Source organism: Mastigoproctus giganteus, chromosome 9, assembly GCF_048544385.1.
Source record: "Mastigoproctus giganteus isolate SK-2022 chromosome 9, ASM4854438v1, whole genome shotgun sequence".
In the NCBI taxonomy this organism is placed as follows: Eukaryota; Metazoa; Arthropoda; class Arachnida; order Uropygi; family Thelyphonidae; genus Mastigoproctus; species Mastigoproctus giganteus.
Genome location: NC_143583.1, coordinates 30,540,115 through 30,562,286, shown reverse-complemented (window position 1 = coordinate 30,562,286; position 22,172 = coordinate 30,540,115). Strand labels below are relative to the sequence as shown.

The 22,172-nt window shown below is 38.2% G+C and overlaps 1 protein-coding gene across 5 annotated transcripts in view; it reads right to left on the bottom strand.

The window, feature by feature from the left end:
• The window catches only part of LOC150080131 (uncharacterized), a 660,399-nt gene that overhangs the window by 587,261 nt on the left and 50,966 nt on the right, over positions 1 to 22,172 (bottom strand). For all 5 annotated transcript variants that reach the window (XM_090382143.1, XM_090382148.1, XM_090382147.1 and 2 more), the window contains exon 4: positions 8,760 to 8,918. In XM_090382143.1, the coding sequence (XP_090238269.1) occupies positions 8,760 to 8,918 (159 nt within the window). The remainder of the gene's footprint in view (positions 1 to 8,759; positions 8,919 to 22,172) is intronic.

Genomic DNA, 22,172 nt, shown 5'->3' with positions numbered 1-22,172 from the left:
TGGGTTCTCATCCACTTCCCAAGTGAAAGAAGGGAGTAGAGAAGGGGAGCAGATAGAGAGATCAATGGCAGAAAAAGTAAGGGTAGGCATATGGAAGAAGGTGTTGGTTCCAGTATTTAGAAGGGAAAGATCATTGTCATTTAGCATACGCTCTATGACTCGTCCCCTTCCATTGAAGTTAGCGCTACCCCACAGGATGTTATGTCCATTAAAATCCCCGAGAAGTAAGAAAGGGGGAGGCAACTGCATTACAAGATCATCAAGCTCTTCCTGGGAGATGTCAATCCCAGGTGGCAAATAAATAGAACAGACGGTTAATAAAAATCCCACTGTAAGGCGAATTGCAACAGCCTCTATGCTAGTTGTAATTAGCAAGAGCTGAACTGGTGTCTGGTTGTTCACAAGGATAGCCACTCTTCTGTGAGCAGGACCATCCGCAATTCTATCCTTACGAAAAATTGTGATGTTATGCATGGTGGGATCATCTTTTGCCTTTAGATAAGTCTCCTGAAAGCAAAATCAGACTGGCTTGTGCTTTTGCAGGAGGGCCTTGATGTCATCAGTATTTCGCCGGAATCCAAGACAATTCCACTGTAAGAATTTAGCCATTATTTAGACTTAGTGGGTCCATCAGGCAGCTTCCGAGGTGCTGAGGGCTTACTTTTGTCAGTCTTGGATTTATCTTTTTTTGGGAAGAATGGACGCTGTCCCGTGTCCATTTCTTCCTCTGCAAAGAGTTCCAAGACTGATTCATCCGGTACCTCCTTGTGCTCGACATCCATTGTTTCTCTTATTACTGTTGGCTCTTTACCACTTGGTTTTGGTAGTGGTGGAGCACTAGGAGGTATGGATATAGGAATGGCAGCTGACTGCGTTTTTTTGGTGAGCTTTTGTGAACTCAATAGATAGCGTGCAATCGGAGTGAATGACTCTCTTGGTGGTACAGTCATCTCAGTTTGCGTACCGTTAGTGCACTTCGCAGAAACCTTCTGGGCATATGAAGGCTTCCCGCTATTTATTGGTTGCATGCGTTTTATAGCCTCTGGCTGGGTAGGAGATATTCAGCTCTGTTTTTAGTTTTTGGATCTCTTTTTTCATCCTTCCACCGCTGGCATACTCTGGAGTAGGCAGGGTGTTCTCCTTGGCAATTTATACAGATCAGTTTGGAAGCTGAACATTCCTTGCTATCGTGATCTTTCGAACCACATCAAGCACAGGCAGGGTTACCACGACAAGCCGTTTGTGAGTGGCTGTATTTTTGGCATTTAAAACACCTCAGTGGGTTTGGTATGTAAAGCCTCACTGGGCAGTTTAAGTAGCCTGCCTTGATGGAACTTGGAGGCCGTGGGGTGTTAAATGTTATGATGAGAACTCGGGTAGGGACAAGATTCCCATCCTTCCGCATTGATATTCTCTTGACAGCCATCACTCCTTGGTCTTTTAGTTCAGAGCAGATCTCTTCTTCAGAGACATGAAGAAGATCCCACTTTGAAATGACACCTCGTGAAGAGTTCAAAGTTTTGTGGGGTGTTACACTGATCGGTATTCCCCTATGGATGTCACATTCAGGATTTTTTCTGCTTGCTTTGTACTTGAAGCTTCAATTAAAAGATCGCCAGAACGCAGCCGTTTTACGGATTTTGGTGATCCTGCCAACCCTTCTAATCCTTTCTTGATAAAGAAGGGTGACATCTTCCCAATTGACTGCTCTCCGGTAGAATGAAGAATGAGGAAAAGTGGCGTTATAGATGGTGTTTTTTCCTCAGTTCTGGCTCTTTTTGCAGAATTGCTCTCACTCTCATCTGATCGATTAGGTAGGGCCTTGTTGGGGCCCCGGAAGAAATTGGATTTAAATTACTCATAAGAGTAAAGAGAAAGTGTCTGATGCCTAAGTACCTCACCCACCAGGGAGACCTACGAGGGGACACCCACTCGTGAACTAGCAGGTACTGCGTACACGAATGGGACGCTGAGTTCGCTTAGGAGCACCATACCCACGTTACCAATAAGTCTTTATCCCGTCCCAGGACCATAGGGAGGGAGACTTATAGGAACGCAGTTGACCCTAGCAGTAAAAAACCACCCGCCGATTGATCCCAGTCGGGCCGGTCCGGGACCTCCCATCTTGTCGAAGCAGGGGCCAAAGTGGTGTATTAAGGCTGGGCCCCTCAACCACCAGGATCCCCCCTTTCCGAAATCCAAGGGTCACGGTGCACGGCTGCACACGCCGGATTCCAATGATGTAACCTGGAACCAAGGTATGGGCGTTAGATCCCAGTGATGCTAATCTGGAAAACCAGCAGCATCACTGGGAGATCCCCTCACCACGTACAGGTGCCCACATCGAGGGGCCGCAAGAAAGGTAATGCTTAGAGACGGTAGTGTTCTTGCAAGGTGGTGTCCCTCTCCATGTTGGTCAACAAGTGAAAGAACTGTTCTGTTGAACATTTGGAAATTAATGCATCATTTCTAGAGACTTTCCGCAGTTCTGGCCAGCAATCACTAGATCTCAATCCTTGATTTTTGGCTATGGAGATACCTGAAAGACAGAGTTTAGCATGGCTGCATACAGACGCCTGTCGATTTGAAAGCAAGCAATAAACAGCATGTAGCCAACATTCCCAATAAGATGCTACGTGAAACTGTGTCGCATGCAGTCCTGTATTTTCAGAATGTCATCTCAAACGAAGGAAAGCACAGAGAACAATATCTGTAGATTTCTAAGTTGTGATATTAAAATCTAATCCTAAGTTAAGTATTCCATCTCGTGGTTATAGTGCCAATTTCTCTCCCTGGTGGCGGAAATTTCAACTAATTTTTTTTTCCTTCTTCAAATCGTTTCCCGCATACCCTAAATGACATACCCACCGATTTTCACAGCGCTGTCTCTAACCGTTTTGACACTAGGATCTTCTGAATAGGGAAACTTATTTTCTAACCACCCGGTATATATACAAAGGGTACTAGGAAAGTTTTGCAATACAGCTTTGTTTATTTAATTTTTTCAAAGTAATTTCCTCTACATTCAATACACCTCTCCATCCTCCGACACCAATCTTTAAACCAGTTCTGCCAAGTTTCACTAGGGAGTAAAGCACACTCGTTGTCCCAAGCCCGTAGAAGGTCCTCATCACTGGAAAACCGCCTCCCTTTTAGCTTCATTTTCACATGCGGGAACAGTGCAAAGTCTCAGGGAGCAAGGTCTGGACTGTAGGGAGGGTGCTCGAGAAGTTTCAGTCCTGTCGTGGTCAAATATTCGGTGCAGGCTTTGGCGCGGTGAGCTGGAGCATTATCGTCATGGAGGTACCAGGTGTCCATTCTTGACTTTGGCCACAGGTTCTTCATAGATCCAATGACTTTAGGCAGGCATTGTTCAGTATACCACTTAGCTGTGACTGTCTTCTGCGTGTCCAAAACGACACGTTCCACAATTCCACTCGATTTGAAAAATACAGCTATCATTTTCTTCTTTACAGATCAGGATTTTCTGACAATTACGGGTGTGTCGTCATCATCAAAGACCCAAACTTTGTTTTGAGCCTTGGTCGGCAGATCGTAATAGTACAACCAAGTCTTGCCACCTGTCACGATGTTGTTCATATACCGAGATTGTCCCTTATCAAACTTTTTTAACATCTTCCGGCACCAAGTCACACGTCGTGTCATCTGCTCTTCAGTCAGTTGATGCGGCACCCAGAGAGAACAAAGTTTCTTTACGTGCAAATGATCTTGCAGAATCGAATGAATTGCTGGTGCATTTAGGCCCAAAGTATCCTCTATCTGTTGGTAGGTCACTCGCCTGTTTTCGTCAAGCATTTTCCTCACAGCAGTAACGTTTTCCTCCGTAACTGACGTTCGTGGCCTTCCCGGCCTCTCAGAATCCTCCAGAGTGAAATTTCCCCTTTGGAATTCTCTATACCACCTGAATATCGTTGTACGATGTGGACAATCATCACCTAGTGCAAGAGTTATTTCTTCTAAGCACTGGTCTATGGTTAAACCACGCACAAAATTATACCGCAAAACTGTCCTTATCTCATTTCGTGACCACGATGCCATCGCAAGCACTTTACACTCTCACTACTAATGAATAACTGAGCCCATCGACTTGGCGCGGCGGCTACTATGCACGTATGAACATGTCTCAACATGCAACAAGCAGCTTCCTGTGATTCATTGTTGCGTCATATTGCAAAACTTTCCTAGTACCCTTTGTATATATACACATACAGGTAATCCTCGTATAACACAGTAGTACAAAATCTTGGGTAATGCGAAACCGTGTTATACAGGACTAAGAACCAGTACAAAAAGGGGGATTACGTTCCAAAAGCTAACAAAAATACGCTATTTTTTTATAACTATCAGAAACTTAATTTTTATAGTAGTAATAACTTAATATTTTAACTTTATTTTTATAATAGTGGTAACTTAAATAGTAATAACTGAACAAACATCTTACCTTACAAACTGTGATACCTATATGTGAGATAATGTATGTTCATTTAATTTTCTTCCTCTTCATTGCTGCTAAGCGCAATCTCTTCTGCAGCATCTAGATTTCGTGTAGCTTCTACTCTCTTTAAAAGTCACGAACTGCACTCTTCAAAGTTACAATTATTTTTTATGGTCTGAAACAAGCACAAGTTCAATAGCACAGAACCTAACCCAGGGATCTCCCAACAAACTACAGTGGACCCCCACTTTAAATGATACGTGAAAGTTGGAAGAATATTTTCCAGTTAGCAAAATAAAAATAAATTTACACTTACATACATAGCTTAATTAATACGTACTGTAATATGTACATTAAAAAAGTAAGAGATTACCTCAATCTTTTTTGTGGGATGCTTCCCGTCAATTCTCTCCCAAATGTGACGAATAAAATAAGATGAAAAAAAAAAACAAATTAATGAATTCCCTCACTCACAGAGATATGACCAAATCCGATGCGCAATGGAATCGAAAGGAAAGCCGAGAGCCCCAACCCGACCCTGAAACACACAAAACCACCGCAGCAAGACCATGAATGCGAGAAGACATTGTGTCGGAATAAATAGTTAAAACTGCTCCCGATAATAAATAATTAAAATCACAATTAAAATGATTAAAAAAACACTATTAAAATTAAAAGGATTAAAAGTTACAATTTGGATGAATACTCAAATTAAACAATATGCACAGCTGTTTCCCTTCCTTAAGCAGACCACACTTTTCAGCTGATCGCTGTGTTCACGGGATGGGAATATCATGAAGTGTTTGTTTGTGTGTGTGTATTTGACTCTGAAATAGAGAAATTATTTATATTGGGGCATGCACAAAAAGGACCAGAAATCCAAAATTAGGTAAGGCTGAAATTAGAATTTTCGTGTACTTTCATTTCAAGCATTTCAGTGATCAATAATTTTATGTAATTGTGTTGTATATTTAAAATTACCACTACACTGAATAGGAATACGTGACCATCATTGACCTTACGAAGGGCCAACTTCGATGCATTTGCACCCGACGTGCGGACGGAAGCAGTATGTTGCTTGACACGTAAATCTAAAGTGCAGTGAGTGGAACCCTCATACGATGAATCACACTGACTACTTGCTGAACCAATAAGTCTTTTTGTGGAATATGGCAGAGACCATATTTAAAGTCTATCACAAATTGTTTCTTGGGGAGTTTATGAGGGGTAAATTAAAGTTCAGACCCTTCACAAAAGGAGAGAAATCTGATCCTTAGATAACGCATATGAAAATAAATTAGTAACTTGTTTATATGTTGCCTTATTATGCGTATGATGTGGGGAAGAATGTATGTAAGCTAGATTGTATGAGCGTCTGCTTGCATAAACATGTCTGGGTTATTGGTGGGTATATTGCATCTCTATAAAGTGGGAGTCGATCCCGATATGAAACTGTTAATAAAACATTTAAATTAAGCGAGTGCCTATTTTTTTATGTCAGTAGCCAATGCATCCTGCCTTAAATCTATAAAGGATTTTAACACGGTCCAATCGTTAGAATGTAAATATTTTTTTTATTTTATCATGAAATGCAGTCATCTGAGAATAATAACACCTCTTCATCGCAAAATAAGAATTTAAGGCGAGTCTAATAATATGGTGTGACGTAGCAAAAGCCAGTTCTTTAATACCAGGTCACCTATGATTAAAATTAACCCTTGCGAATTTAGGCATGATAATTTCATGGAGGCAATATTTCAGAAAAGAAATATGATGTTTTTGTGCGGAATATTTCAGTGTCAATTTGATATAATTTTGCACCATATTAATACAAAAAATCTCTCATAGTAAAACTTATCAATTAGTATGTAATATGTTTATACTAATTGATATTTCAGTTCACTGACTTTTTCTTTTCGTTGCAAAATTTAAAACAGTAAAAATAATAAGCAATTAATAACAAAGAACACGGCACATACAAGTTGCAACAAACACGATACGGAGTAATGAGTTTCTGAAAATGTATTTACGTTTTTAATATGATTGAATATTTCACCATAATAACATGAAAACCCACAGAATTCCAGCTATCGGAATTCTGTGGGATCCAAAAGCAAGATCGAGTTAATACCCATTTACAACTAATTACACTAAACAAAAGACCAATAAACCAGAAACCGCAAATTGTTTTATGTAGTGACCTCCAGAAATGTGCTTTAGAAAAATACCAAGTAGGCGATAACAACTAGCGAGTCAACAGCGGGGATTCACAAAAAGGAATGGAAACACTGCAAATTACATCTAACAATAATAGAAGGGTTTTCCCAGCACAAAAGCTCAAAAATACCATGTTATGCGAGATTTCCAGCAATTCTCAAACCATGTTAGAAAGAAACCGTGTTGTAGAAGTACTGTGTTATACGGGGTTGCCGGTATATATATATATATATAAGTTGTATTAAAAAGATGTAATAATATATTGAATTAAATATGCATAAATGGATGTGATAGTTATACAAAGTGCCAGCAACTAGCAGGGTGAGAAAAGTAGAAAAAAAATTTGTAGTAGATTTATGAAAGGTGAAAGAATGTTAAAATCCTAGAGGTTATGATAAATTAAGAAAAATTATGGACTGAATTACCACGTCAATACAAAAGTGGGGGAACTGTAAAGGAAAATTAGTACATCAAATTAATAATATAATTCAAATAAAATGGAATTAAAAATAAAAATTTAAAAAAAATTAAAATTAGAATTTTTATTTTAAAATTAAAATATAGAAGTTTTAAAAATTAAAATTTTTATTTCTATTAATTTTATTTTATATTTCCATTTTATTTGCATTATATTATTATTTTAATGTGCTAATTTTCCTTTACAGTTCCCCCACTTTAGCTTTAGCAAAGGCACATGATGCAAGAAAGCAAGCTTATATAGCATCAGCCAAAAAAACCCCCCTTATTTCACCCATCCACTCGCTCCAAATGTTTGTCAAGTTTTGCCTTGAATCTATTTAAGCTATCAACTTCTACAATGACAGATGGAAGTTTGTCCAGCAATCAACCACCTGCTGGCTAAAGGCGAACTTCCACACATCTATCCTACAACTGTCTTTCCTCAATTTGAATTTATGCCCTCTCAGGTGATTATTCTGAGCAAGAGGAAGAATCCCATCAGCATTCAGCATGCTCAAACCATTCAAGGCTTTATACACCTCAATCAGATCACCTTGCAGGTACCTAGTCTCCAGATGCTGTAATTTGCAAAAGTTAAGCCTTTCTTCGTAAGAGCAACCCTTTGTTCCATTCACTTTATTTTAATTCAGCATAATTCGGCCCATAAGTTTTCTTAATTTATTATAACCTCTAGGATTTTAACATACTTTCACCTTTCACAAATCTACTACACTTCTTTTTCTATTTTCCTCATTCTGCTAGTTGCTGGCATTAGGTATAACTATCACATCCATTTATGCATATTTAATTCAATATATTAATACAACTTATATTTACTTATTTGCATCCTTTAATACATATTTATTAATTTTGCATTCACTGAAACCATTTCATCAACTATCTAACTCTTTAAACATTATCTTTATACAGTTACAGTGAATACTCATTTATATATATTTATATTGCTTATCATTTATTAGCTTAGAACATCAATAATGCAGATTTTTATATTTTACCAGTAAGCACTTCTATGGACAATGTACATAAATGGTGGTGATGTACTTGTGAAGTGAGCAGTCAGCTGTAGCAGCAATGAATTAGAGTTATCTCCACTTCTCTTGAACTTTCTGTTACTGTTTTGTGTGCATTTTGCAAATGGATTAATGTCTGCAAACTTGCATATCTAAATCTTTTTGCAAAATAAAGTGCAGAGTCCAAGGGCGAGCTAGGCTCAACTTTGTTCTAAGGACAAGCCTGTGTCAAATCCCTCATGTGATTAAACAAATCCTGAAGGCAATTATTTGTTTTCCATAGCATTAAATTTCTCTTCTGTCTAAATTTTGAAATCATCCAAATTCGTTTATAGATTATATACAGTTTTCCTTTCTTTTAACATCTATCACAAATACAGCAACATTATTTATTAATAATTATAGCTTAAGAAAAAAAAATTAAGCTACTAGCTGGGAAATTTTCTTTTTTATACAATGTAAAAATTTAAGTTCTGCTTAAAAGTCCAAGCTGAAAGAAAAGTATTAATTATAACACTTTTATGTTGGTACAAAATGATAAAAAATAAATAAAAAAGCTGTTATATAACCAAATTGGAGATAAACTTATATTCTACCTGAGATAAACATACTACTTCATTCCTATTGTTTTCAGAATGACTAACTGGATCTTCAAATCTTTCCTGGGATGTTTCACTAGTAACTGGTGACTGCTGAAAATCGCTGTCACTACCACCTGATACTCCATTGACTACACTGTATGAATGTAATGGAACCTGAAAGTTTCAAAAAATAAGCAAATAAAAATTTATTAAAGTTTTTCTAATAAGCCAAATAAACCCAAAAATATGTTTAAATATTCAATGTATCGAGAGAAAAAAAAGAGAGAGTGAAAGAGAAATAACAAAGTTATTATAAACAAAAAGAAAGAACAGGGATTCTTGACTGAATATACAAAAGTAAATAGAAATACTGAAAAAGAACTTTCAAGTGCAGATTGAAGATATATACAAAGGGTACTAGGAAAGTTTTGCAATACAGCTTTGTTTATTTAATTTTTTCAAAGTAATTTCCTCTACATTCAATACACCTCTCCATCCTCCGAAACCAATCTTTAAACCAGTTCTGCCAAGTTTCACTAGGGAGTAAAGCACACTCGTTGTCCCAAGCCCGTAGAAGGTCCTCATCACTGGAAAACCGCCTCCCTTTTAGCTTCATTTTCACATGCGGGAACAGTGCAAAGTCGCAGGGAGCAAGGTCTGGTCTGTAGGGAGGGTGCTCGAGAAGTTTCAGTCCTGTCGTGGTCAAATATTCGGTGCAGGCTTTGGTGCGGTGAGCTGGAGCATTATCGTGATGGAGGTACCAGGTGTCCATTCTTGACTTTGGCCGCAGGTTCTTCATAGATCCAATGACTTTAGGCAGGCATTGTTCAGTATACCACTTAGCTGTGACTGTCTTCTGCGTGTCCAAAACGACACGTTCCACAATTCCACTCGATTTGAAAAATACAGCTATCATTTTCTTCTTTACAGATCGGGATTTTCTGACAATTACGGGTGTGTCGTCATCATCAAAGACCCAAACTTTGTTTTGAGCCTTGGTCGGCAGATCGTAATAGTACAGCCAAGTCTCGTCACCTGTCACGATGTTGTTCACATACCGAGATTGTCCCTTATCAAACTTTTTTAACATCTCCCGGCACCAAGTCACTCGTCGCGTCATCTGCTCTTCAGTCAGTTGATGCGGCACCCAGAGAGAACAAAGTTTCTTCACATGCAAATGATCTTGCAGAATCGAACGAATTGCTGGTGCATTTAGGCCCAAAGTATCCTCTATCTGTTGGTAGGTCACTCGCCTGTTTTCGTCAAGCATTTTCTTCACAGCAGTAACGTTTTCCTCCGTAACTGACGTTCGTGGCCTTCCCGGCCTCTCAGAATCCTCCAGAGTGAAATTTCCCCTTTGGAATTCTCTATACCACCTGAATATCGTTGTACGATGTGGACAATCATCATCTAGTGCAAGAGTCATTTCTTCTAAGCACTGGTCTATGGTTAAACCACGCACGAAATTATACCGAAAAACTGTCCTTATCTCATTTCGTGACCACGATGGCATCGCAAGCACTTTACACTCTCACTACTAATGAATAACTGAGCCCATCGACTTGGCGCGGCGGCTACTATGCACGTATGAACATGTCTCAAAATGCAGCAACAAGCAGCTTCCTGTGATTCATTGTTGCGTCATATTGCAAAACTTTCCTAGTACCCTTTGTAGATATACGAGGTGAGACAATAAAGTTACTTGACTGATGCAATAAAAAGAATATTGTATCAGTCACAAAGGATCTAAAAAACGGCTTTAATTTTATTAAAAGTAATCAACATGACTGAATACACTGTTCTAAAAGTTATAAGTCAGCAAAAGCATCCAAAGAGATGATGTCCAGTTTATGTCATCAAGATTCTGAAATATCTTTCCTTGAATGCAGTTTTCAGCTTGGGAAGAAGTCCACTGGTGCTGGATCAGGAGAGTAGGGTGGTTAGTTAATCTGTACAATGCCATGTTTCATCAGAAACATCTTCACAACAAGGTAGAATGGGCAGTTGTAACAAGAACCAGCTGCCTTTCTCTTGAAATTGCAGCTTCACCCACGAAATGCACTTTAATAACCTTTGAAGCACCTGTGGGTAGAATGCAGCATTGACTCTCTTCAGTTCCTCTTCAGTTAAAAATTCCTCATGAATTCCACCAAGTACAGCAGACTCTCGATTTACCGGGATACTTCAAGACTCCAAATAAAAAAAATAAAAATAAAAAAATCAACCAAAAATCATAAAATTCAAGTAATAACTAGAACCTGCCGCTCTTAAAAAAAAAAAAAAAAAAAGAGAGAGAAGAAATGTTTAGTTTGTTTTAGTGCGTCGCGTAGATTGTTGTGTTCTGTTGCACTGCGAAATTTTGTTTAGTTATTTATGTCAGGGATGTCAAAATGTTTTTTTATAGTAAATAATTTTTTTTTTGTTGTTGTTGTTGTTTAGAAATCGCGAAAATGACGGGTAAACGCAAAGGAGTTGCACATTCAGTTAAACAAAAACTTGGAATTATTCAAAAGTTTTAAAATAGTGCATCCGTTAAATCTTTAATGATGAACATTATAATGTTGGTGACCAAAACCATACTCAACATCGTAAAATATAAAGGGATGCTATTAGATTTAATATAGACATCGCAAAAAATAAAGGGAAGCACGCGAGTAGTGCGTGGTAAGTTTTTTCGTTTTTTATCTATCGCCATATTTTTTACATAGGTTGATGAGCATTTTAAGATACAGTTAGTCCCCGACTTACACAACTTCAGACTGACGTAAGGTTTTTTTTTCACTCTTTTTTTTTTTTTTTTTTTTTTTTTTTAGGATTGTAAAATTTAAAACAAAAAAAAAAAATAACATAAAATAAGCAATCAATAACAATGATCACAGCACGCATAAATTGCATAAAGTGCACAGATACGGAGTAACAAGCAAAAAAATAGGAAAGAAGAGAAGGTTCTTAGAATTTATTTATGTTTTTTTTTTTTATATGACTGAAGATTTCAATGAAGGAGACACACATTTCACCATAATGTAAAAATCCAGAGAATTGCAGTTATCGGTATTTTTGCAAATGCAATAAGATGAGTTTACTACCGTTTATAACTAGACGCACGAACAGAAAAGCCCAATAACATGGAAAGTGCAAATTGTTTTTATTATTTTTTTGTAGTGATCTCCAGAAAAATATGATCTCGCGCAGGGTGATAATAGTGAATTTTCACCTTAACCCTGTGAAGTTCTTTACAGAAAATTCATTCTGACCATTATCATGGTGCCGATAAAGAGAATAAGTGACAGCGGTACTAGAAAATCTACCAAGAAAAGGAAAGCGATCAATTTGGATCAAAAAATTAAACTACTAATCAAGTATCGCGCTGAATTCAGATTTGTTAATAATAATACAGCAGAAATATGTTATTAGTCAATCCCGAGTTACGGAAAACCCGATGAAGTAAGAAGTCCTGGAACGTATCTCTTACGTATGTCGGGGACTTCAGTATTTTTGGATTAACTGGTAAATCGATTATCCGAGATTTGTTTTTTATCATCTATCCCGGAAAATTGAGTCTACTGTATGTCATAAAACATGATCGGTATCGTCTTGATCCTGGACTTCTGTAAACAAAAATTTCTGGCCTTGGTGATGATTTTGAAGTCCACTGCATGACTGTCTGTGGGTAGCATTGAAACACAATGCTCGTCTCCAATAATAATACAGTTGAGGAAATTAGGACTATCTTGGCAAGCCCTGGATTATGTTACCCATTTATGGACAAATTCAATGGAAAATTTCGGTGAAACAGAAGCTTGTTTATTTGTTATTTGGTTTTTAGGAGCATTAGCAACTAAGGCCATATTGCTCCGGGGATATGCGGTGGTCATTCCCTGACCTTTCCGCATCCTCCGTATTTGGTGGGCACGGGCTTGAACCCCAGTCTAATCAAGAAGCATGTGCTATGCACTGCTGCTCCTGCCCACCTGGCTACAGAGGTGCCGAAACACAAGCAGTTGCTCTTGACATCTCAAAGGCTTTCGATCGTGTTTGGCTTCCATCTTATGTTCCAACTGTTTTTTTTTTTTTTTTTTTTTGTTATCCAGTTTTCTCTCTGATCGCTCACTGAGGGTGATGGTAGATGGCTCTCTGTCTTCAAACTTCTCCACTAATGCTGGTTTCCCCCCCCCCCAAGGTTCAGTTCTTTACCTCACTCTTTTCCTGTTGTATATTAATGACCTTCTTCCATTGACTGGAAATCCTATTCATAGTTTTGCCGATGATAGCACATTGCATTCATTTTCCATTTTGAGAAACATTGCCCTGCTCAATCAGCTTCAACTTCTTGAATATCTGTTACCAATTCCTTAAATGCCAATCTCCAGTGGGGCAAAGACAACTTAGTTGATTTCAATCCTTCTAAAACTCAGTCTTGTCTTATATTTCGCGAAAAGGATTCTTCTGCTCCTATGCTTATCTTTGGTGACACTCCGATTTCTAGGCAAAATGATATTATCTCTTTTGGGGATTACCCTGACTTCTAATCTCTCTTGGCACAAGCACATTATGAATATTGCTTCCTCTGCATCTAAAAAACTTGGTTTTCTCTTTTGCTCTCGGTGTTACTTTTCTTCCAAACAGCTGTTCACTCTGTACAAATCGCAAATTCCAACCTACCATGGAATATTGTTCCCACATCTGGGGTGGTGCCCCCAAAACCTCTCTCAGGCTTCTAGATTCCATTCAGAAGAGGGGAGTTAGGTTAATTAATGACTCCTCTCAAAAAGACTCTCTCCACTCGCTGTCTCATAGATGTATTGTTTCTGCTGCATGCTTTTTCTACACATACTTCCATGGGCACTGTTCTTCTGAATTGGCTTCTATAATTCCCACTCTCTCTCTCTCTCCCTCTCTCTCTCTTTCAAAACAGTCCGAACATGTGCCGCCACTAGCCAACATCCATTTACTGTCCAACTTCAAACTCACAGAACCAACTTTTCATCTTCCTCATTTATTCATTCAACTGCTGTTTTCTGGAACAACCTTCCTTCATATGTATTTCCTGAAAATTAGTCTACAGAAGTTCAAGTCCAAGGTCAACAATATCTTCTTTCGTCTTCTCAACCTCCAACCCAAGCACAGTACTAAGTACTATAGGTTCTAATACCTCTCATGTTTGGGGTTTTCATAAAAAAAAAAGTCCGGATGAAGTCTTCGCATGATGACACTTTTCACTGCTTCTGCTCATCTGTGATTCTATGCGACACAAATTTTACACAGATCTTCCTTTTCCCTAAATCTTCAAGCAGAATTTGATTCTTCATCTCCTTATTCATATCCTTCTCACCATCCATCATTCTGAAGGCCAAGCGACAATCTCTTGCCCCAATTTCCTGAACTTTTGCAATTGTTCTCAATTTGAGAGGTTAATGGATGCCTGTCTCTTGGGTCATCACAAACATCCCCAATGTCCACTTTTGACCCACTTATCATTCAAACGCACTGATATGACTAAATATTTCCTCGCCATAAACAGTACGGAAATTTTTCACCTCACCATAATGAAATTTTTAATATTTCATTAGCTATACAATATCGGTGTAGATACACCATAGATAACTCTTAAGAAACTTCGATGATAGTGTGGTAGGCATCATTTGCTCTATCTCATATTGTGCTCTTCCTTCACAGTGAGTTGCCATGGTATTGCACTACCTTATTTGAGGTAGTGCAATACCTCAAATAAGTAACGCTTTACTAATAGAGAAGACTATTGTTACTTATTCTCAGTGAGTACCACCACTCAGACAGCACCGTTTCAAAGCTATTGGCCTATCACCGGTGGGTGGGCAGGTACCCTGGTATTGCAGACATGACAACCCATTTGTGAAGATAATCACACAATATGAGAGATGCCAAAAGGTTTATATGATCGTATTTAAAATTAAGTAAATGCAATAAGGCATAATACTGTAAGAGTTTAAGGGTTTTTCTTTGCATCTTTCAGCAAAAGATGCAAAGAAAAACAATAAAGACTTTACTTATGTAAACTCTAGAAGGAAGGGGATGAATCAGATTGGATCACTTAACATAGATGGGTTGACTATTGATGATCGTGTTCAGGTAGCTGATAAACTTAATGAGAATTCAGCATCAACATTCACACATGAGGAGTTATTCAATGAGGAAAATGCCAGAAGTTTATCAAACTCTAACCGGTGAAATACCACTACTTTGCTTATTGGAGGCTTGAAGTGGTGAAACCCATGTTTAGTCTCTAGAGCAAAGTTTCCGGCATCCCCCTCCCCCCATACTTCTCCTTCAACCCATGCACGGTACTAAGTAATATAGGTTTTGATACCTTTCGTGTTTGGGGTTTTCATAATAAAAAAAAAAAAAAAGTGATTTTGTAATAACTGAGAGCAAAGTGGAGAGAAATTGTTGAAGTTAAACATAAGGAAGGCACCTGGGGGTCGACAGGATCTATCCAGTTATATTAAAGGAGGCAAAAAAGGAAGTAAGCAAACCCTTAGCCATAATTATGTGAGTTTCCTTGGATTCAGAGGAGGTCCGCATGGACTGGAGGTGTGCAAATGTATCACCAATTCACAAAGGAGGTTCAAAAGTTGACAGTAGCTATAGACCTGTTAGTTTAACTGGGTTTCTGGAGAAAATAATGGAGTCACTGATTAAAGACGCACTGCAGAATCCTCTAGATAAGACTTCAGTAATAGTTAAGACAGCATGGGTTTGTTAAAGGGAGGTCTTGTTTGACCAATTTGATTGGATACTATGATGTGGTCACAGAGGAAATGAATGTCAAAAATAATTTTGATATAATATACTTGGATTTCAGGAAAGCTTTTAATACTGTTGTACATGGAAGACTGCTGTGTCAAATTGGAGAGGTATGGCATTAAAGTTAAGTTGCTACAATGGATAAGGGGATGGTTGAGTGGGAGATGACAGAGAGCGGTAATAAACAGACACTGCTCTTCGTGGACAAATGTTATTAGTAGAGTTCCCCAGGGTTCGGTGCTGAGCACCGAACCCTGGGGAACAGTGCTGAGCACATTGTTGTTTTGTGTATTCACCAATGATAATGATGAAGGTACATCAGGATTAATGTCCAAGTTGGCAGATGATACAAAGGTTGGCAGAGTTCTTAATGACAGTAAGGACAGTATGCTACTACAACTGGATCTAGATAACTTGGGCAAATGGGCTGAGAAGTGACAACTGAAGTTTAACATTGACAAATGCAAAGTACTGCATATGGCTAGCAATAACCCAGAAGAAACGTACCAACTGTGTGGTACTACACTCAGGGAAGTGGAAAGTGAAAAAGACCTGGGGGTCATTGTGCAGTCAAATATGAAGTTCGCTGAGCAGTGCAGATGGGTTTGTTTGTTTGTTATTTGGTTTTTAGGAGCATTAGCAACTATGGCCATATCGCTCCAGGATATGCGGTGGTCATTCCCTGACCTTTCCGCATCCTCCGTATTTGGTGGTGACGGGCTCGAACCCCGGTCTAATCAAGAAGCGTGTGCTACGCACTGCTGCTCCTTCCCACCTGGCTACGGAGGCACCTAGTGCAGATGGGCTGCCAGGCAAGTCATGGAGACTTGTCAATGATATATAGGAATTTTGCTAGCAGGGACAGGGAGGTGATTATCCCATTGTACAACAGGATAATCACCTCCCTGGTCACGCCATACCTACAGTACTATGTACAGGTCTGGAGGCCTCATTTTAGGAAGGATGTAGAGTTGCTAGAACAAGCTTATGCAGCATCAGCCAAAAAAAAAAAACCCTCCAAAGAAGGGCAACAAGATTGGTGAGGGGAACAGAAGGGTGCTCTTACCAAGAAAGGCTTGAGTTCTACAAATTGCAACAGCTGGAGAGTAGGCACCTGCAAAGTGATCTGATTGAGGTGTATAAGGTCTTGAATGAGTTGAGCAAGCTGATGCTGATGGAACTCTTCCTCTTGCTCAGATTAAGATAAATTGAATCTATTCCCCCTCATATCTGAGGGGGCATACATTCAAATTGAGGAAAGACAGTTGTAGAATAAATGAGTGGAAATTCGCCTTTAGCCAGCGGGTGGTTGATTGATGGAAAAGACTTCCATCTTTCGTTGTGGAAGTTGATAGACTAAATAAACTTAAGGCTGAGCTGGACAGGCATTTGGAATGAATGGAGGGGCAAAATGGGAGGGATTTTTTTTTTTTGGCTGATGCTGCATAAGCTTACTTTCTTGCATCGTATGCCTCTACTAATGCTAATGTTATTAGGGGAGTCCGACAGGTGTGTTGGGCTCACTGTTGTTTTCTATATATATATATCAATGATATTGATGAAGGTATATCAGGCTTAGTGTCGAAGTTTGCAGATGACACACAGTCTCCGTAGCCAGGTGGGCAGAAGCAGCAGTGCGTAGCACACGCTTCTTGATTAAACCGGGGTTCGAGCCAGACCATCAAATACGGAGGATGCAGAAAGGTCAGGGAATGACCACTGCATATCTCAGGAGCAATATGGCCTTAGTTGCTAATGCTTCTAAAAACCAAATAACAAACAACAGATGATACAAATGTTGGCTGGGTTGTTAATGACAGTATAGGCAGTGAGCTACTGCAACAGGATCTAGAAAATTTAGGCAGATGGGCTGAGAAGCAGTAACTGAAATTTAACATTGACAAATGTTAATTTTCATTAACATTTCATTCAATTGGAGAAGTAACTCCAGAGGAATGTACCAACTGTGTGGTACTACACTTAAGGTGGCAGAAAATGAAAAAGACCTGGGAGTAATTGTGCAGTCAGAATATGAAGTTTTCTGAGCAATGCAGACAGGCTGCGAGAGCAGGTCATGGGGTTTTGTTAATGATATACAGGAATTTTGCTAGCAGGGAAAAGGAGGTGATTATCCCTTTGTATAAGGCAATGGTCCGGCCACGTAGAATACTACAAACAGGTCTTGGAGGACTCATTTTAGGAAGGATGTAGATTTGCTTGAGCATGTACAGAGAAGGGCAACAAGATTGGTGAGGAGAATGAAGGGATCCTCTTAGTAGGAGGGGCTTAAATTCTGCAAATTGCAGCAGCTGGAGACTAGACACCTGCGAGGTGATCTGATTGAGGTGTATAAGGCCTTGAATGGGTTGAGCATGCTGAATTCTGATGGGATTCTTCCACATGTTCAGATTATGAACCTAAGGGGGCATAAATTCAAATTGAGGAAAGACAGTTATAGAATAGATGTGCAGATATTTGCCTTTAGCCAGCAGGTTGTTAATTGCTGGAACAAACTTCCATCTGTCATTGTGGAAGTTGATAGCTTAAATTTTTTTTTTTTAATGAAAACCCCAAATACAAGAGGTATTAGAACCTATAGTACTTAGTACCATGCTTCAGTTGGAGGTTGAGAAGATGAAAGAAGATATTTGTTGACATTAGACTTGAACTTCTGTAGACTGTAATTTTCAGTAAATACCTATGAAGGAAGGTTGCTCCAAAAAACGGCAGTTGAATGAATAAACGAGGAAGATGAAATGTTGGTTCTGCGAGTTTGAAGTTGGACAGTAAATGGATGTTGGCTGGTGGCAGTACATGTCCAGACTGTTTTGAAAGAGAGAGAGAGAGCAGGAATTATAGAAGTGAATTCAGAAGAACAGTGCCCATGGAAGATGGAAGCGTGTAGAAAAAGTATGCAGCAGAAACAATACATCTATGAGATAGCGAGTGGAGAGACTCTGTTAGAGATGAGTGATTAATTAACCTAACTGCCGTCTTCTGAACGGAATCAAGAAGCCTGAGAGAATTTTTGGGAGCACAACCCCAGATGTGGAAACAATATTCCCTAGTAGGGAATATTGTTTCCACATCTGGGGTGGATTTGCGATTTGTTCAGGGTGAACAGCTGTTTGGAAGAAAAGTAACACCGAGAGCGAAAGAGAAAACCAAGTTTTTTAGATGCAGAAGAAGCAATATTTGTAATGTGGTTGTGCAGAGAGAGATTAGAAGTCAGGATAATCCCCAAAAGAGATATCATCTTGCCTAGAAATCAGAGTGTCACCAAAGATAATCACAGAAGCAGAAGAATCCTTTTTGCGAGATATAAGACAAGACTGAGTTTTAGAAGGATTGAAATCAACTAAGTTGTCTTTGCCCCACTGGAGAATTGCCTGGAGATCAGCATTTAAGGAATTGGTATTGGATATTCAAGAAGTTGAAGCTGATTGAGCAAAGCAAGGTTTCTTAAACTGGAAAGTGGAATGCAATGCTATCATCGGCAAAACTATGGACAGGATTTCCAGTCAATGGAAGAAGGTCATTAATATACAAGAGGAAAAGAGCGAGGGAAAGAACTGAACCTTGGGGGACACCAGCATTAGAAGAATGCTGGTGTCCCCCAGCATTAGAGAAGTTAGAAGACAGAGAGCCATCTACCATCACCCTCATGAGCAATCAGAGCGAAAACTGGATAACCAATTAGAAAAAACAGTTGGCAAACCATAAGATGGAAGCTTGTTTAGAAGACCTTTATGCCAAACATAATCGAAAGCGTTTGAGATGTTAAGAGCAACTGCTTGTGTTTCACAGAACTTTTCCACTGAATTTGTACATAATGAGTAACATAAGCCAGAATATCACCAGTGGATCAACACTGACAGAATCAATACTGGCGATCGTTAATCAGACAGAAGGTTTCTAGGTAGTTTCTAGGAAGGAGTTGGCACTTAAATAAATTCAAGGAGGAACTGGACAAACTTTTAGAGGGAATGGTTGTTTGAATTTTTTTTTTTTTTTTTGGCTGATGCTACATATGCTTGCTTTCTTGCATCACATGCCTCTATTACTATTACTATTTTGCCAATACTAATACTAAACTCAAAATTTTATGAAAAAAAATTGTAATAAGTAAAAACAGATTTCTACTAGTCCAATTTTAATGAAATTTGGGATGGTTTGAGATGTTTTCTGAAAAAGACCACAATGTTTTCCAACTTTCCAATCCTCCACTAATCATGCTATTATAATATTACTGGTTTCAGTAGTTTCTTCAAAAATAAATGGATAAAAAATGCAAACCAATATTCTTTTCAAGTATAGGATTGCAGGGGGATATTTCATTTCAGAAGTTGAAATCAAATATCTAATGCATTATGTGTTAGATGTTTGATCATGGGAACCATTCAGTTTCCTCTGTACTCAGTGCCTAAGGCTTAGGAGTTAATCAAACATCTTATGCGCTAGATGTTCTATCATGGGACCATTTGATTTCCTCTGAAGGTCGATGCCAAGTACTCAGTGCTAAAGGTTTAGGCTTACATCCAACTCAGAGACAAATTGTGTTATCCATGAATCAACCTAAGTTGACAATATCTTTTTAAATTGTATGCTACATATAGTGGAAATCAGCACACATTTAAAAATGTATATGCATTTCAAACTTTGATGCTGATATATCCACCTGAAATTCTATTATATTATACTTCAGAGTTATTGCAATCCTGTTCTAGGAGGAAAGCACATATAACAGTTATTATGTGTTTAAATGGAAGTTTGTCTTCTTCCATATAATGCCTGGCTGTTCACTTGGACAAAATACATTATTAGCATAGTTTGGCATACTTCTGCTAACAGACACTGGCCGATGAGGAGTGAGTAAGTTTTGAAACAGCTATCCTGGTGACATCTCAGATTTTTAAATGTATAGCAAATCTGCCTGTTCAAGTGATGCAGCAACTTAAGTTGATTTATGGATAACAGTATTTGTCTCTAAGATAAACAAGTACTCATGCCTTAGCATGAGTACTTGATATCAGTCTTCAGAGGGAACAGAATGGATCCTGTGAACAAACAACTAATGCAGTAATGCATCCCAACTTTATTTAATATTCTTTTCTTTTTCTATTTCTGGTGTCTGTGTGACCAAAGTTTCTTCTGGTCTCCTAAACCCTTTTCTTCGTTTAGATCAGGGGTTCTTAACCTGGTGCTTGCGAGCACCATTGTGCTCTTTAAAAAATAAATGTTGCTCGCGCCCAATCCTAAAATGGGTGCTCGCGAGCACCTTTGCTTAAGCTAAAAATTTATATATAAATTTGGTATTTAAAAAAGGTGCTTTCTATTTCTCAACTTTCTGGATATTCTATGTAAATCCATGCCAATCTTCGTTCAAAAATCCTGTTTTTCACCCAATGCCTCAAATTCTATGAAATAGCGTAGGATCATATAATAATGTCGTAGAATTCATTAGTCTACAGAACTAGACTTCAACAGAAAACATGCAACAACTGCCAGATAGATTTACCTTTGTCCTAGCAGGAACCTCTTGTGAATGTGCTTATTAATTAAGCCTATATAATAGGCTCATAATAATGAAAAATGTAATTTTCTGTAAGAGATACTCTCCAACCTTCTTGGAAAGAAAAACAAAAACGGCTTTATAAGTTGTTTTGCCTCCACTGCATTCATGCATGACGTATGATGCGAACTTGATAATTAAAATGCACTGTTATCGATGTTCTCTTGGAAATATTCAATTTAATAAGAAAAATTTTTACAAAATACTTTGTTGAGATTACAATCATTGTTCCTACAGACCGAGGATACTGCCTCATGTGATTCTCAGTTTCTGGTTTTAACAGGTTTGAACGGGTTTCTGCCGGGTTACGCTCAGTTGCACTGCTGCAATAGGTACCGTATATGTACAGTACTGACTTTAAAGGTGATGAAAGTTTTATAATAAAAAATCTTTTGATTTTGTGTACAAATGCTTAAATGTATTTTCTTTTAACAGATTTAACTAAAGTTACTAAACCCTTTCAAAATGGATAAATTTTTAAAAAGAAACCAAAACGAACATGATGAGGAAAAAAATGATGCATTAACACTACCTTCACAGTCGTCTGATTTAAGCCTACATTTTCAAATGCAAAGAAACAAAAAATTAAAACATATGCATTTCAGTCCTCTTGGGAATATGATTATTTGGTAATAGATAATAGTAGTGGAACTGTGTAATTTGTTTATTATGTCAGGTGTGTTTGGCTGCCTATCGAAGTTGAATTGTGAAAGACATTACCAAACGTGCCATAGGAATTTTCATGAAGCTTTTCCCAAATTTAGTGACATTAGAAAAGCTAAACTTCAAGAATCAAAAAAAGAAACTTGAAAGACAGAAAAATATTTTAAATTTACGTCACGCTAATAGTAGTAAAGTGTTAGCGAATGAAGTTTCATTTATTTTATCAAATATAATTGTAAAGGATTCATTGCCTTACGCTAGTGGTGAAATAATAAAAAATTATGTAGTGTCATCATTAGAAGTGCTTGCTAGTGTCTTACCAGAAAAACAGAGAGCTACCTTGATTAGCTCTGCCAAAAAAATTCCTTTGAGTAATGATACAGTTTCAAATTGAGTTCATAAAATGGCAG